The following is a 16995-nucleotide window of genomic DNA, read 5'->3' as shown; positions in this document are numbered from 1 at the left end:
GGGGAAATTATTGACATTCTACTAATACATAAGCATCAAGAAAGAGTAATTCTATACCTAAAAGGTGAATATTTTATTACCTTCAGTTTTAGAAATTTCAGCACTCTTTAACAATTAGTGATTTAATAAAGTTTAGAAAAGATTAAGTCAACTGGTACACCCATCTCCTTATTCTTTTTTTCAAATCAAGTGACATAATTTTAGTACTATCTATATCTGATATATTAGAAATTGTAGAAAACTGCATGGCACCTTAAAATTTATTCAGCATGTAGATAAAATCTTTGCAAGTTCAGTTCATTAAAACTTTTATGAAACTTGAAACTATGATCAAATAAACATTTCACCTGAAACCGAAGAAAATTCTTGTATGATTCTTGCTGTCTAATCTGAAGTTCAGTTGGGGGCTCGCCAAATACATTTCCCCGAGCAAAAGGAGAGCTCTGTGTTTGTATATGACCTTGAAAGAGAAATTTGCCAAAACATACCATTAGGCAATGCTTAGAAAAAGTAAACAGTCAGGAGTGAAGAGTTAGCTATTAAATTCGTATTTTGATAAAATGTGCTAAATATGGAAATCCAGAGATTACAGTCAAAAAGGAAGACTGAGATTAGAATCTGAAGACCAAGTGAAAAGTAATGCGACAAAGAAAAATGGTGAAACTAAAATAAAATTAATAGTTGAAAAATCATAATATATCTGTACCTTAAAGACACCAAGAAAACATAAAAGGTACTCCATAATAGCTAATCAACTCTGATTACAGCAAAGGCTTTAAAGTAAAATTTATGGAGAGAAAAAAAATACATAAAGTTCTCATGTATGTAAATATCCTTTTAAGAAACTGCTTAATTATATATTAAATGTATTATGTACATATATGTAAAAAATATCTAAGTTGTTTAAAAAAATCAGTAATTCCAAGTCTTCTATCTATGATTAAAACAATAAAGTAAGATCTAAAATCTTTTTTTTAAAATATATTTTATTGATTTTTTACAGAGAGGAAGGGAGAGGGACAGAGAGTCAGAAACATCGATGAGAGAGAAACATCGATCAGCTGCCTCCTGCACACTCCCCACTGGGGATGTGCCTGCAACCAAGGTACATGCCTTTGACCGGAATCGAACCTGGGACCTTTCAGTCCACAGGCCGATGCTCTATCCACTGAGCCAAACCGGTTACGGCGATCTAAAATCTTTTTAAAATTAAAATGACTCTTTCAATCATTACAATTTTTATTTAAAAATTCTATCTAATTAATGGGACATAAACATGAATAATAAAAATGTTATCTATTACCTATAAGTAGTATTACACATTCTGGGAAAGGAAAATATTTCATAAAAGCAAGTTGAAAAATAATTAATACCTCAGGAGTCTCTACGAATGCAGAAAGAAAAAATAGTATTTAAATTTAAGCTTCATATTTAAGCTTTTGTGTACTGACTCGTTCTTTGTACCATCAATCTAAAACATTTACTTTCTCTCACTCATATAGTTTGTGTAGGCCGACTATTTGAGAGTTGAGCTGCTATTTAGGTCTCTTTGCTCTTTGCTTTAAATTTATTAATACTTATTTGAATAGATCAGCAGATAGCCAAATCAATACTTATGCTATGGTATAAAAGCTGGTAGCAAAAGAAAATTGAATGGTATTTTTTGCTTCAATGATCACTCAAATTCTAAGCCTTTGGGGCAATTAGAGAAGAAATATCAAAAACAAGGACAAATTCTTCTAAACATTTATAATAAAATATAAAAATAAAATCACAGGGAAACACTGTTCTACACAAAGTAAATGGAAATATATCTAGGGATCATGGTAAGCCACAAAATAAATTTAAGCCAAATTAGTATGGACTTCATAAATATGGTTCTTCACCCAAGAACCATAAAGGGGGGGAAATGAACATTAGGAAGACCTCAAAACAAAGAGAACATTAGAGTATAATGAACCTTAAGCACACATTATAACGTTCAATTTTCTTTCTTTTTAAAAAAATTATATTTTATTAATTTTTTACAGAGAGGAAGGGAGAGGGATGGAGAGTTAGAAACATTGATGAGAGAGAAACACCAATCAGCTACCTCCTGCACACCCCCTACTGGGGATGTGCCCGCAACCAAGGTACATGCCCTTGACTGGAATCGAACCTGGGACCCTTCAGTCCAGAGGCCGACGCTCTATCCACTAAGCCAAACCGGTCAGGGCTATAACATTCAATTTTCAGTTGTATTTAAGTCCCCTAAGGCCTTTAAATATTAATGCCACCTATGTGTATGTACACACATGTATAAATACACAAATATTTACACATATGTGTATACATACACAGACACTCATACACATATATTATGGAATAGCAACAAATTAGGTGACTTTGGATAAATCTTGCATTCAGAAAGTCTATTAGGGAATGAAAATTAATTGAGAAAATTTCAACTCACAAAAAATGAGGGAAACCCTGGTGGTGTGCAGAAAGGCTATGGACAAGAAATTCTGCTGAGCATATTCAATCATCATGCTTGTGTTGTTTCCTGGGAAGGGGTCATGGAAACTTTATTTTTCCAGGATTTGCTGGTAAGCGGAGCTAAGTGATTGTTAGTTACTACGACAGAAAGTGCGAGGCTGAAACAGAACTACAAACAATGCGGAAGAACTACAAACCGGATGCGGAAGAACTACAAACCGGATGCGGAAGAAATGGGCAGAGAATGGGGTCTGTAGCACAGAGATCTCAATATAGACTATGAGAAGAAAAAGCAAATGAAGAGAAAAATAATGATAATCAGAAAGAAGCCAAAATTCTCTTAGCAGCAATAATAGGAATAGGTATTTTGATGCTCCTACTGCACAATGAATTATTATAGACCCAGAGTGAGAATCAAATCAATAATTTAATCAAAATAAAAGTTTCAATTTTAGTGCTCCCAAAATCAAAAGTGGATCTACGGGGCAAAATCTATTGTGGGTCAAAGTAAGAAAGCATTTCTGGTAATTAGGGATCAAATAGCGGTGCCCACGGAAACAACAAACACTCCACCTCCTGAGCGTGAAGAAAGGCTGCACAGAGTAGCGCTACCCTGGACTGAAAGATGCAAGGCCAGTGATTCTAATCAGTTTGGTCAGTAAGTCATAAGGGTTAAAAATAAAATAAAAAATTTTAGTCCAAGTTATTTTAAAAGGATTTCCTAATGTAAAGTTCTTTCCTAGTCTAACATCGAAACTTTTGTGAAAGTAGAAGCGCAGAATTTGTAGCAAATAATTGGTTACTTTTATAGGCATCAACTTTCTTTGAGAAAAATATGATGCCAATTTTTCCTGGCAAGTCATAAAGAAAGATGATGAGTAATTTTCAATTTCTAGAACTTTTAATTGATGGATGTTGCTTAACAGCAAACCAAAGATATTTGCTTAAAAAAGGGGAGATGTGACTCGATATAAAATTAAACTTTTAATTATTCATTTCTTTGTACATTGTGGTTTTACAAGGGAGAACAATTATTATAAAACAAGCAAAAAATTAATTTTATTGTACAATTTGTACATCTGATACCTCTCACCAATTCAAATAATTATGGGTATAAAAAACAAACTATGTGTAAAAAGACTAGTTGATTTTGAGCAATGCCCATCTACTAGCAAAATAAAAATGTTAGCAGCTAAAACACGCATAAGCAAATTACAAAGCTGAGAACAGTATTAATTAAGAAGCAAACTATGTTTCTTTATTCACTTTTTTCAAAATACCTAAGAAGAGGTATTATAAAAAGCACAAATAACATGTTATGCTTCCTGACTCAGAGTAACCAAATTCTCAATATAGTAAGACTTCATGAGAGAACAGAAATGTTACTGAACAATTTTAGAAATGTAAAAGAAAAGATAGAATGTGATTAAACACCTGAGTTTTTATCTGCAGAATCTTCTAGGCTCTCAGCATTTGAAGTGGCTAAATTTTGGTCTAGAGATACAACAGCCCTTTTATCTTCATATGGTCTTGCATCTGGATTATGGTAGGCATCTATATTTTGTCTGTGCATCTTATTCAAATCAGCTGAGAGGGGAAAAATAAGCCATTTATTTCAATAAATACATTTTTATATTTAGTATGCTTAATACATTTTCTCAAAGCAGGGAATGTGAAACAACAATACCAGGACAGAGCTGGAATAATTCAATGATATCTTGGTGCCCTGAAAACTTAAAAGATTTTTAGAAAATAATGTTACAAAACAAACTCAAAATCTTTGACAACCCATAAAAACCATATTTATCTCTTGTTACTTCAGAACCTGGATTCCCTTTAATACAGAAAATACAGCAACAATTCAAGTAAGTCATCGTGAATTTTACCCAAGATCATTAGCATTCTTAATGGAAAAATATAATCTGTGCAGTTTTAAAACATATCCACAAATCCTTTGACAAATTCTCCCTTCAAGATGGAGCTCAATTCCCTCCCCTCAAGTGTGGGCCATTGTTCGTAACTCACTCTTATAAACAGGATATTGCAGAATGAAGGTATATGACTTCTGAGGCTCCTTCATAAAAAGACATAATGGTTTCCACGTTGTTTGATCTACTGCCTCACTCACTCTGAAGAACGCCAGCTATTGTATCACCAGGACACTGAAGGAGCCATAGGGAGAGGCCCATGCGACCTGAAACTGAGGCCTCCGGAGCCATGTGAGGAGCCAGATTGGAAACAGACTTTCCAGACCAGTCAAGCCTTCAGACGACTACAGCCCCACCTTCTGACATCTTGGACTGCAACTTGTGAGGAACTCTGAGACAGAACCATTAAGCTAACCCACTCACAAATTACTGATCCACAGAACGACAAGATAATAAATGTTACTTTAAAATGCTACATGTTGGGGTGATTTGTTAGCATGGCAAAATCTGACAATGTAGGACTGGTTCAAACAACCAGAAAACAGATCTGAATGACTGAAGAACTCAAAAGCTTTAACAAATAAAAAGTAGTTCTCCACACACAATTTGAACAGTACTGCAGCAATGAAAGCAAACTGAAAACTGGATGTAAAAAGTATTTAGCAGGAGGTCTGTTATGTTCAAGGACGTGTTTTGAACATGAATCACAATTAGAATACCATACAGGACATGGTAAATAACATGTGAAAGTTACCAAAGAGAAGGAAAGTTCAGAATCAGGAAAGTTCAGATCCTTTTCAACATTTAGGACAGGATGGACTGAGAGTTCCATAAGTAAAGGTGGGTGGGAAAGTCTAATAGAGAAAGTGTGAGAAACAGTTCCAAGGGGGTAAACATGAAGTATTCCAAAAACATTAAAGTAGTCCAACTTGACTAGAGCACCAAACACATGTAAAAGAGCAATGACAATAGGAAAATACAGGCTGGATGCCTATTCTGAAGTACTCTGAAACACAAACTGACGATTCTCAATTCTGTTCTGCAGAAGCACATGCGAGTAGAGACAGTTTTGGTGGTTATAAAAGTAGTACTAATAATAATGGCAGCTAACATTTAATAATCACTATTTTTATATTCTATATAACTTATATGACCTGGTACTATTACTTTCACCCCAGTATTACAAATGAGAAAACTAAATTAATGTGCCCAAAGATCATAAAGCCAGTAAATAGGACAGCAAGAATACACTCAGCCAGTGAGATTCCAGAATCCTCAGTGGTTTTTGAGTATAGAGTAATATGATTGGGTATACTTTTGATACATATAGCTTGGATGTGAAAAACAAAGTAGAATGAAGTAGTTGCGAAGAAATGGCAAAAGCCCAAGCAAGACATTATAAAGCTCAATTATGGTGGTAACATGAATAAAAACGAAGAGGATTCAAAGAACACTGGAGAGGCAGAACTTATAGATTAGTCTTATTAACTAGCAGACTGGATATGAGGAGTCAAAAAAAAACCAACTCAGCATTTTTCAGTTTGAATGATCAGAATTATGATGCATTTACAGAAAAAGGCAACAATGAGCTGGATTTACAAAGTGAAGTTTGGTTTTGCATACCAGGTGTACATAATTCACCAAGCCTCAGGTGCAAAGATTCAGAAGACAGGTTGAAAGTGAAGAAGAGAATTTTAGAAGTGGTCAGGGGCAAAGAAAGAGCTATATGAGGATCATTCACGGAGTAGACGTAAAGAGAAACATCGGAGTAAAAGAGATGAGGTGGGAAAGAGCGGATGGAGAAAGAACATATCTAACTCAAGAAAAACACAGTATCAGAAGACAGTCCTAGAACAAAGATCATGTTCACAGACCTACAAGCATTTAACCTGTTCATAAAATGCATCTAAATGAATACGTCAACTGAACAGAGGACAGCATCTGGGAGGGTGCACAGGATGTAAAGGAAGGAAGGAAGGAACTGTCAACACAGTTCAAAGAGAAGGAGGACCAATAATGGTTAAAACCATCAATTGGAAATCAGGACCAGTTAATTCTGAAATGTAGCATCAGTAGAGTGGTGGGAGCTAGAAGTCATAATATGGAATATGAACCAGTAAAAGGCAAGACTGGCAGCAACAAGCACAGAGTACTTTTTGAAAGTGCTTTATATAAGGGAAGTATAACAAGGTCAAGAGTTTTGTGTTTAAGAATATAAGTAACCTAAGTATGTTTAGAAATGGAAGGGAAAAAATGAGTGGAATAACTGAAAATGTAAGGAGGAGGAACTGGGTGAAAGCACAGAGAAAAGCTGATTACCAGAAAATTACCACGTGCCAAGGACTGGTAAAACGAGAATTAGCTAGGTGCTCCTGAAATCACCATCAAATCCTGAGTTCTATCTGGATATGGAGGAAAATGAAAATAGAAAGATGACGGGAAAATTGAGTTCCCTAAAAAAAGTCACCAAAATGGTATAAATTTAAATGGGAAATCAAATCTCACTGTCATCCAATTCACTAGAACAGCGTAAGACCAATCTACATAAATGAGAAGTCACAATGAATAATAATACACGTAGTATTCTATTTTCTATTACAAGATGCAATATATCAGGCTCACTCCTTCCAATAATACTCACAGCCATGTCTGTTACCTACTAGTGAGTGCTTAGGGACTGTAACCTTATTTTGACATTCACCCACACAAACCACAAATTAAATAAATAACCTATAAGTAACAAACACTAAGTTAAGTTTCAAAATCAGTAACATGTTATAATTTACTGTTGTGATTACACATGATCCTCTCAATCAGAATAATCAATGTATTTATATAAAAATAAAATTAGTTTCAGCAGAGTACAAAATTAGTTCTTAAAGATTTAAAACTATTAGATTTAGCAATCAAAACAAATCTATATTTTTACTGGAAAAAAATGATTAGTCAATCAATTGTCACTGCTTGTCTATCCTTCTGTGAGATAATGGAAGTTTTGAATTCAGCTAAAAAATGAAAATGAAAATGGCACATCTGTCAAGAGTGTAATTTGCTAACAGCAAAGATGTCATTGAAAAGGGGCCTTTATTTCAAATGTAAATCTTATCATTTAACATAAATTGCTAGCATTACAAGAATAATTCTGCAACAAACAGAATAACAAAAGAAAATGTCACAGATTCACAAGTCTACTCCCTGAACAATTTCTTAGACCACGGCTAAAGTATATGATACCTACAGGTAAATAATATATAAATAGTACTTAAACTGTTTCATTCATTTTTTATATGATTTAAACACAGCATCCCTTGCACCCTATTCCAGATCACTTATTTTAAAGATATCTTACTAGTTTGTTGTTTTTTTAAAAACAACAACAACAACCTTGTAATAAGGGTTTTATTACTTTTACTAGGAAATTTTTTTAAATTCTAACTAGTTTAGGTAAATATTTGCCAACTAACATGAGCTTTTCTCTGCAACTGAGTTATCATCAGAGACAATTTATAATAGAAATAAATGAATAGTACTCTGAAGAAGAAAGGCTTCCTGAGGTGTTGTTATACAGATATTATCAAAATACCTTTTTTGCATTAAGCTGCATAAAAAGAGACCTTGCCTTGCAGGCTCTGACTGCCACTACTGTCTGCTCATCAATCTTTTCAAAAGTTAAAAATAATTGTTTCTAATACCATAAAACCAAAACCAATCAAAACTTTTAATTCATATCATCCAAATGTCCGATAGGAAAGCTGTTCTAATTTACAATTCCATAAAAATGAGGGCCTTGAAGAAATGAAATGGCATTAAATGGAATCTCTGCCAATGTTATGGGTCAAAAATTTTCTCTTAGATAATTTCAATTGATGTAATTGGTACTACTTTGCTCATAAGGCTAAGACATGTTTATTCTCTTATGAATTATCTCAATATATATATTTGTCCATTTTCTATTGGTCTTTCTATCTTATTATTTAACAGTGTTAAATCAATATATATTGAAAGTATTATTTTTTTGTCTGTCAATACTGAAAGTGGTTTTTTCTTAGATGGTTTTTAATTTTAATTGTGTTTAAGGTAATAATTTTTAATACAGAAGCTTTAAAACCTAAAAAAATAAATAAACGTTTCTTTTAAAAACAACAAATCAATGGAAACAACATACTTATCAGGTTTCCCTCTGTGTCCCTGAGAGGAGCACCACCTCCACCTTTCCCCCAGGGGTTGTAACTTCTCATTTCAGCCTCTAGCTTCGCTTCATAGTCTTCCTTTTCTTCACGTTCTTTCTTCCTTCTCTGTTCTCTTTCCCGAATCTTGACAACATAAGAAATATTCACAGTAAGTGCTTACAAGTACTCTGACACAAAAAGTTAGTTATAAAAACACATCTTTCTTACTAGAGAAAAATTGGAGATTTGTTTCAGTATGCTTCACTATAAAATTTAAAATCACAAGTATAGATAATAACCAATTTTAAAACACTTTGCTGGTTGGAATACATAGCTGATGCTGCCTCACATCATGCCACTAGAGTCCTTTCCAACCACCGATGCCATGAGGGCTAAACCACCTCCTCCATCCCACCGCAAAGTCTACCTGAGCCATACTCCCCATCCCCCGCCCCCTGACCTCACCAGTTCATGGTGTCCAATAGGGCCTCCCTACTTTCTTTTTCATCCACCCTTTCACGGAACCTGGCCAGCCAGAAACTACTCCCTCCGCTTCACCAGATCCACTCTACCCTGGGCAAACTCCATTCCAGAATTTAAAAAGGTTGAAAGTTCAAAGCTTTTAGGGGAATACAGTCTTATCATCATAATGACAGTCTTGTTCTCTGGAGAGATATGGACAGGCAATCAACAAGTATCCACATTTTGGAAACTTACTTTTAAAATTATAACCACATGCATGGAAAATGTAAGCAACCACTCCAGTAAGACCAGTGAAGTCATCACATGCATAAAATAAAATTCTAGAGTTTGAAAATCTAGCTCTGTCGATGGTGTTTTTAATATGCTCATTTGAAAACAGAAGATAAATTCAGTTTTTTATTTTGTAGAATCCTAACATACAAAAAAATAATGTTGGTAATTCTGTAACTTAAAAAATCTATTTTTTAAGGAGGTTGCTCATGTAAAAACTGAACAAAAGGAGCTTTAGAGAAACCCAAGTGGAACTTTACAGAAAAGTACCTTAGGTTGACATATGCCTACCAAGAGTCCCAGGGTTCTCTCAGAGATAAAGGGTATTCCCCCCAAAACCCATACATTTGATACTCTTCAGTAAACTCTGTTCAAACATTACAAACTGCAACAGAACCCTTTACGCTCCTCCCTAAAAGTGTCCTACCTCTTTTTTCCCTCTCTTAGTTCATTGTCTCACTAGAGGCCCGGTGCACAAAAATTTGTGCACTGGGGGGGGGGGGGTCCCTCAGCCCGGCCTGTGCCCTCTCACAGTCTGGGACCCCTCGGGAGATAACGACCTGCTGGCTTAGGCCTGCTCCCGGGTGGCAGAGGGAAGGCCCAATCCCTAGGTGCAGCCCCTGGTCGGGCTCAGAGCAGGGCCTGTCATGCACAGAGCAGGGCGGATTGGGAGGTTGCGATGCCACCCTCAGTCATGCTCAGGGTAGGGCCGACTGGGGGGTTGGGGCACCGCCCTGTCACACTCAAGGCAGGGTCGATAGGGAAGTTGCGGCGCCACCCCGTCACGCACAGAGCAGGGAGGATCAGGGGGTTGGGGCGCTGCCGCCTGTCATGCACAGAGCAGGGCCCATCAGGGGGGTTGGGGCTCCGTACCCTGTCACACACAGAGCAGGGTCGATCAGGGGGTTGAGGAGCTCCCCACTGTCACTCACAGAGCAGGGCCCATCAGGGGGGTTGGGGCACCGCCCCCCGTCACACACAGAGCAGGGCAGATCAGGGGGTTGGGGCGCTGCCCTCTATCACCCACAGAGCAGGGCCGATCAGGGGGTTGGGGCGCTGCCACTGTCACACTCAGGGCAGGGCTGATGGGGAGGTTATGGCTCTACCCCGTCACACACAGAGCAGGGCCCGTGGGGTGGGGGGGGTGGGGGTGGGGGCTGGGGCGCTGCCCTCTATCACCCACAGAGCAGGGCCGATCAGGGGGTTGGGGCGCTGCACCCTGTCACACACAGAGCCGCAGGGCGATCAGGGGGTTTGGCTGCTGCCCTGTCACGCTGATCCCGGTGCTGGGAGGCCTCGCGGCTCCACTGATCCCGGTGCCGGGAGGCATATTACCCTTTTACTATACAGAATAGAGGCCTGGTGCACGGGTGGGGGCTGGCTGGTTTGCCCTGAAGGGTGTCCTGGATCAGGGTGGGAGTCCCCACGGGGGTGCCTGGCCAGTCTGGCTGAGGGGCTGAGGGCCGTTTTCAGGCTGGGACTGAAGCTCCCAACCGCTCCTTTTTTTCTTTTTTTTTTCTTTTTTATTCTGGGCCAGCTTTAGCTCTGAGGCCTCGGCTGCTGAAAACAGGTTTCTGGCCTTTGTTTACCGTCTGTATTTGATACAATGTTGCGGTCTGGCTGGCTGAAGCTCCGCTGAGTAAAGCAGGTTTCTGGGGTTTTGTTTAGCTTCTACATTTGCAACATAGTTGCTTAGAGTTTAAGCTGAGAAGCCGGCAAGTCAGACGGGGAACATTGGAGTCCGTCACTGAAGCAAGCAAGCCTCATGTTAGTTTCAAGCTGCCTGGCTGCCGGCCGCCATCTTGGCTGACAGTTAATTTGCATATCTCACTGATTAGCCAATGGGAAGGGTAGCGGTCGTACGCCAATTACCCTGTTTCTCTTTTATTAGTGTAGATTATTCTCCTAGATTCCAACACTCAGTATCACCTTCACACCCTCTGTTCTTCTCACTCCCTATACCTAAGTCCTATCACTGGAACCCCCAAATTGTCTCTTGGATGTCTTCCCCTTCTCCCCATAGTGTTTAGGGTTTCCTTACCTCCTGGATGGACTACCTCAGTAATTCACTAAAAGGTTTCTCTGCCACACCTCTTTCACAATCATCCACATCACAACCAGGTATCCTTCTAAAAGCCAATTCTGCTCTCATCAACTACTCCTTTTACTCTGTGGCTTAAAACATCCTCCCTTTTGCTATCCTTAACAGAAAAAAATTGAAAACCCCGTATAGCTAGTCCGTCACAATCCAGTACAACCTAACACTCCAGCCCTTTCTCCCAAATCCATTCCATTCCCTTGAATATACCAGAAACTTCAAATCTATTCAATATATAAATGCAACTCAAGTATCAACAACCTTGTGAGGCCCTTCTAACTGCCCAGGCAATTACCTTTCCTTATCCTATGCTTCCAACAGCACTCCTGGCTATCTACATCTAAACTCATCGTGGTGAATTATAAATAACTGTCATCTTTTTTTCTCCTCTGCCACACTCTGAGCTACAAGGGGCCATTGTGCTAACACATAAAATGTTCAACATTAAATGAATGAATGAATCAACAGATGAATACCTGCTGCTGCAAAGCTTCTTGGTAAGACTGAAGTGTCTGCTTTAGAGGCTTTGGCTTATCTTCAAAAATTAATCCTGAATTAATTGTACTATCACTTGTGACTTTCAATTCGTTCTGTCCAACTGTGTTCCTACATCAAATACACAATTAATCATTTGAATCTATTTATGACCAAGCAAGAAAATGCAACACTACTTTGAAACAGCATGGCAGTACATTTAAAAATAGGTCAAAGAGGAATCCTTAAGTAAATGACCCCTTCCTAAGCAATTCCCCAGTCTCCACTTTCACAAGTCATGAAACTTTCAAATTTACTATACGTATTTCTTGACCTAGGGATAGTTACATGGGGGTGAAAACACTGTGATAATTCATCAAGCAGTATACATATGGCTTATGCATTTTTCTGGATGCATAATAATAATAATAATAATGATGATGATGATGATACAGTGGAAGTCCCTCAAATTTTATATCTAATAATTTACTTAATATATGCCAATATAAAATAACTTCCTAGACACTTCAAGAATAAAACAATACAATTACAGTAAAAAGTCTGACTGTCCCAAATAAAATAAAAAATTTTAAAAGGCATCAAAAAGTAAAAATTTAAGACATGACACTTTTATAAATCTCAAGCAATATAGTGCTACTGCCTTAAATACAACACATGTTAAAGTACAGGAATGCAGCCAGTTTCAAGAAAACTAGACATTTAAAAAATCTGAATTATAAAAGGTAAATTAATTTTAGAATGTTTCCATAACCAAAAATATCCCTCATACCATATGCAACCAATCCCTGCCCCCGCCCCCGTCACAGGCAATCACTAAGAGTGGCCTGCTCTCTGTCTCTATAGGTTTGTTCTTTCTGGACATTTCTTATAAGTGGAAACATACAATATATATGGATTCTTTCACTTATAATATTTTTGAGTTACGCTGTAGCACACATCAGTAGTTCATTCCTTTGTATTGCTGAATAGTATTTTACTGTATGGATATAACACCTTTTGTTTACCATTTACTAGTGAATGAATATCTGAACTGTTTATACTTTTTGGTTATCATGAATAATACTGTTATGAACATTCACATACAAGACTTTCTGTGTATATTTTCATTTCTCTTAAATATGTGCCTAGCAGTGGAATTACAGTGTTGCATAAGTATATGTTAAACTTTATAAAAAACAACTATTTCCTGCAACTGCTTTTTACATACTGATTTTGTATTCAGCAATTCTGCTACAACTCCTATTAATTCTAATATTTTAACTCCACATCCTTTTGCCAACGACATCAGTTCTCTCTCTTCCTTTCTAATCCTTGTACCTATCTTCATTCCTCTCTCTCTTTCTCTCTCTCTTTTTTAATTTTGCCTTTTTTTAATTCTTGACCTTGCTGCAATTATTGGGCCCCAAAAGAAAGTGGTGATAAGAATAGTAGTCATACTGTCAATCTCAAAAAGAATGTTTTAAGCATATCACCACTGTGGTGTGGCCAGTCCTGGCAGCTGACTGCCCTGGGGGTAAATCTCCTCCTCCCATTGACATGCCAAGAGCAATCAAGGCTCAACTACAACAGGAGAATACACACAGCCCACAGGAGGGACACACTTGGAGCACCCAGCGTGGGTGACGAGTGAGGCTGTGCCACTGGGCCCTACAGGACACCAACTACATAAGGTCACTCTACCAAAATCGGGTAGCAGCTCTACATAATGCACAGAAACAAATACAGGGAGGCAGCCAAAATGGGAGAGAAGGAAACATGTCCTAAAGTTTTGAACAAATCTCCAAAAAAAAGAAATAACATAGAAACAAGCAATCTACCAGATACAGAGTTCAAAACACTAGTTATAAGGATGCTCAATGAACTTAGGGGAAAAGTAGATCAACTTAGAAGTCCAATAAAGAGATAGGAAACATTAAATGGATATAGGAAATATGAAAAAGAACTACTCAGAAATGAAGGATACACTAACTAAAATGAAGAATACATTACAGGAAATCAACAGTAGAGTACATGAAGCTGAGAATCAAATCAGCAATTTGGAAGATAGAAAAGCAGAAAACACCTAATTAGAGCAGCAAAAAGAAAAAGGAATTTTAAAAAAATGAGGATAGTGTAAGAAGCCTCTGGGACAACTTCAAACATATCAACATTCGCATCATGGGGCTGTCTGAAAGAGAAGGGAAAGAGCAAGAAACTGAACACCTATTTGAAGAAATAATAATGAAAACTTCCCTAACTTGGTGAAAGAAACAGACATACAGGTCCAGAAAGTGCAGAGTCCCAAATAAGATGAACCCAAAGAGACATCATAATTAAAATGCCAAAAGTTAAAGACAGAAAATCTTATAAGCAGCAAGAGAAAAGCAGTTAGTTACCTACAAGGAAGTGCCCATACAACTGTCAGCTGATTTCTCAATAGAAACTTTGCGGGTAAGATGGGATTGCCATGAATTATTCAAAGTGATGAAAATCAAAGACCTACACACCAACATTACTCTACCAGGCAAAGCTATAATTTAGAATCAAAAGACAGATAAAGAGCTTCCCAGACAAGAAAAAGCTAAAGGAGTTAATCACCGCCAAACCAGTATCACAAGAAATGTTAAGCCCTGACAGGTTTGGCTTAGTGGATAGAGCATCGGCCTGCGGACTGAAGGGTCCCAGGTTCAATTCCAGTCAAGGGCATGTACCTTGGTTGCGGGCACATCCCAGTAGGGGGTGTGCAGGAGGCAGCTGATCGATGTTTCTCTCTCATCAATGTTTCTCACTCTCTATCCCTCTCCCTCTCCCTTCCTCTCTGTAAAAAATCAATAAAAAAAATATATAAAAGAAATGTTAAAGGGTTTTATTTCAAAAGAAGAAGATAAAAAATATAACTAATAAAATAGCAATAAATACATATCTATCAACAATTACTTTAAATACAATGGAGTAAATATTCCAATCAAAAGACATAGTGGTTGAATGGATAACAAAACAAGACTCTTACATATGCTTCTACAAGAGACCCACCTGAAATTGAAAGATACACAACAACTGAAAGTAATGGAAAAAGGTATATCATGAAGATAGAAATTTTTTAAAAAATCACTTCTCAGCCTTCTGGCTAAGATCAAGTGTTGAAAAAAAAAGCTGAGGTAGCAATACTTATTTATCAATAATATGCATGACTTTTATAATGAGAGAAGTGGAGTTATTCTTAATTATAAAATGTGCTTTCTATGAAACACTGATGTACAAGCAATACTTTGAACATACTGATTACACAATAATTAGAAATTAAGTTTTATCTTTTCTGAAGGAAAAAAAAAGAATAAGTTAAATAGTACAGGTTTTATGGAAGACAAATTAATCCTGAGATTACTGTTTGGACAATGACTTACATAATGGGCTGTTCTGGCCAGTGGGCAAAAGGAGCAGTAACATGAACTGCAGGCTGCGCTCCCATCATTCCTGAGCCATCTTAAAAAAACACAAAAACACATTTATTCCAGAGTACCTGTTTAATAACACTTTATCTCTAAAAGAAAAGTCACATACTGAAAATGTTACCTAAGAAAAAAATCCGTATTTCCTTCTGGGTTAGGAATTATCAAAGCACAATGCAAGAAAACACAACATGTAATTTCTGAAATCTAGATAAAAGGAAAATAACTACAAATCAATGTATTATATATTTTATTTGCATTAAGTAAAGTTGTGCTTTTCTCATTTACATATTTTTGCTTGCACAAAAATCAATTTTCCTGACTGATCCAGTGGAAAAAAATGTTTATACTATAGATAACTTACAATAAGCAAGACTAGGATCCATAGTATTCCTGGCTCCATAAAAATAGTACGCATCATCATAAGGAGTTCTATAGTTAGTAGCCAAAGGTGGTAGTAGGGGAGGTGGAGGCAGAGGTGCAATCCTATATCAAAAGAAAATTGAAAAATTCTTCTCATATTACGTTGTAATATTTTTTAAATCAAGATATCATTGTTTTGCAAAAATGTTACTGAAAATCTGATTGCTGCTTTAGAAAAAGCTTCAAAGTTATGTAAGACAAAAACTTCATATTTTATTCAAACAATATCTAATTAGTCACTACACGCCAGTATTGAAAAAACATGGTCCCTGTCCCTCAGAAATAAACAGACAATTACAGCAAAGTGTAGTAAATGAAGCCATACAAGCAGACGAGGGTGCAACAGGAACACGGTGCAGGGACACTGAAATCATCTAGGCAACAGTAGGGAAGCATGAGGAAGGCTCTCTAGAAAAGGCAATGCTTCAGCCAGGCTGCTAGAGTGAGCGAGTCCGAGAGAGGAAGAAAAGGCAGAGGCACAAAAAGGGATTAAAAATGGTCCCATTAGACTGGAGGAAGAGGTGCATTTTTAACTATAAAAATGTCTTGTTCTCAAAAGAAGTTAACAATAATGTATAACAGACTCCACTTACATATCAACAGTCAAGTCTTGACACAATTTTTAGTATTTCATAAAGTTAAAACTTCTACATCAGCACTTCACTCTTGACTAGGAAATGTGGCTGTATTTTCCCCAGGGCAACCTTTCCCAGTAGTAAAAACGGAAAAGGCAAACCCTTTACATGAACAGAAAGAGAAGGGGGACTTCCTAGAATGTCTGCATTTTAAGTTTTTCCTAATATGTTCTCCTTACTGTATACTGCAAAATAATTCTGAAGAGCTAACAAGGCATTTACCGTTCTCTTCAGGCATGCATATTTTTCACATTTACTAGTCACTCTGTGTGTCTAACCTTACTATCCTCAAGTCCATAGCTGCATCAACAAAACAGTTGAAAAACTGCAATAAAAACCTGTCAGCATCATTCAATCTTACATTTTTATATAAATTTATTTCAGATTTAGTTCTCACAACTCTGTATTTGTAGACAAGGGAAAAAAATACTACTATTGCACTTTTACAAATGAGAACACTGAAGTTCGGTTTGCCCAAAATGCATACAGTGAAGCTGACCACTGTAACCTGTCACCCAATGCTGAGACCATCATACCATGCTCTGTAATTCCAATCCCACCTAGTCTTTTCGAAAGGAAGGCAGTAGATGA

At 37.1% G+C, this 16995-nt stretch overlaps 1 protein-coding gene across 12 annotated transcripts in view; it reads right to left on the bottom strand.

Moving 5' to 3' along the window:
• Nucleotides 1-16995, bottom strand: part of CSPP1 (centrosome and spindle pole associated protein 1) — a 102674-nt gene that overhangs the window by 30948 nt on the left and 54731 nt on the right. For 9 of the 12 annotated variants that reach the window (XM_036338451.1, XM_036338456.1, XM_036338461.1 and 6 more), the window contains 6 exons: nt 15711-15832; nt 15302-15380; nt 11900-12029; nt 8569-8716; nt 3910-4062; nt 348-460 (listed from right to left, as the gene is read on the bottom strand). In XM_036338451.1, the coding sequence (XP_036194344.1) occupies nt 348-460; nt 3910-4062; nt 8569-8716; nt 11900-12029; nt 15302-15380; nt 15711-15832 (745 nt within the window). The remainder of the gene's footprint in view (nt 1-347; nt 461-3909; nt 4063-8568; nt 8717-11899; nt 12030-15301; nt 15381-15710; nt 15833-16995) is intronic. The other 3 variants (XM_036338457.1, XM_036338458.1, XM_036338460.1) reach the window with 1 other exon arrangement.

This window comes from Myotis myotis, unplaced genomic scaffold (assembly GCF_014108235.1).
Source record: "Myotis myotis isolate mMyoMyo1 unplaced genomic scaffold, mMyoMyo1.p scaffold_m19_p_16, whole genome shotgun sequence".
Classification (NCBI taxonomy): domain Eukaryota; kingdom Metazoa; phylum Chordata; class Mammalia; order Chiroptera; family Vespertilionidae; genus Myotis; species Myotis myotis.
The sequence above is the reverse complement of the archived record's forward strand: the minus strand, read 5'-3'. Positions and strand labels throughout refer to the sequence as shown.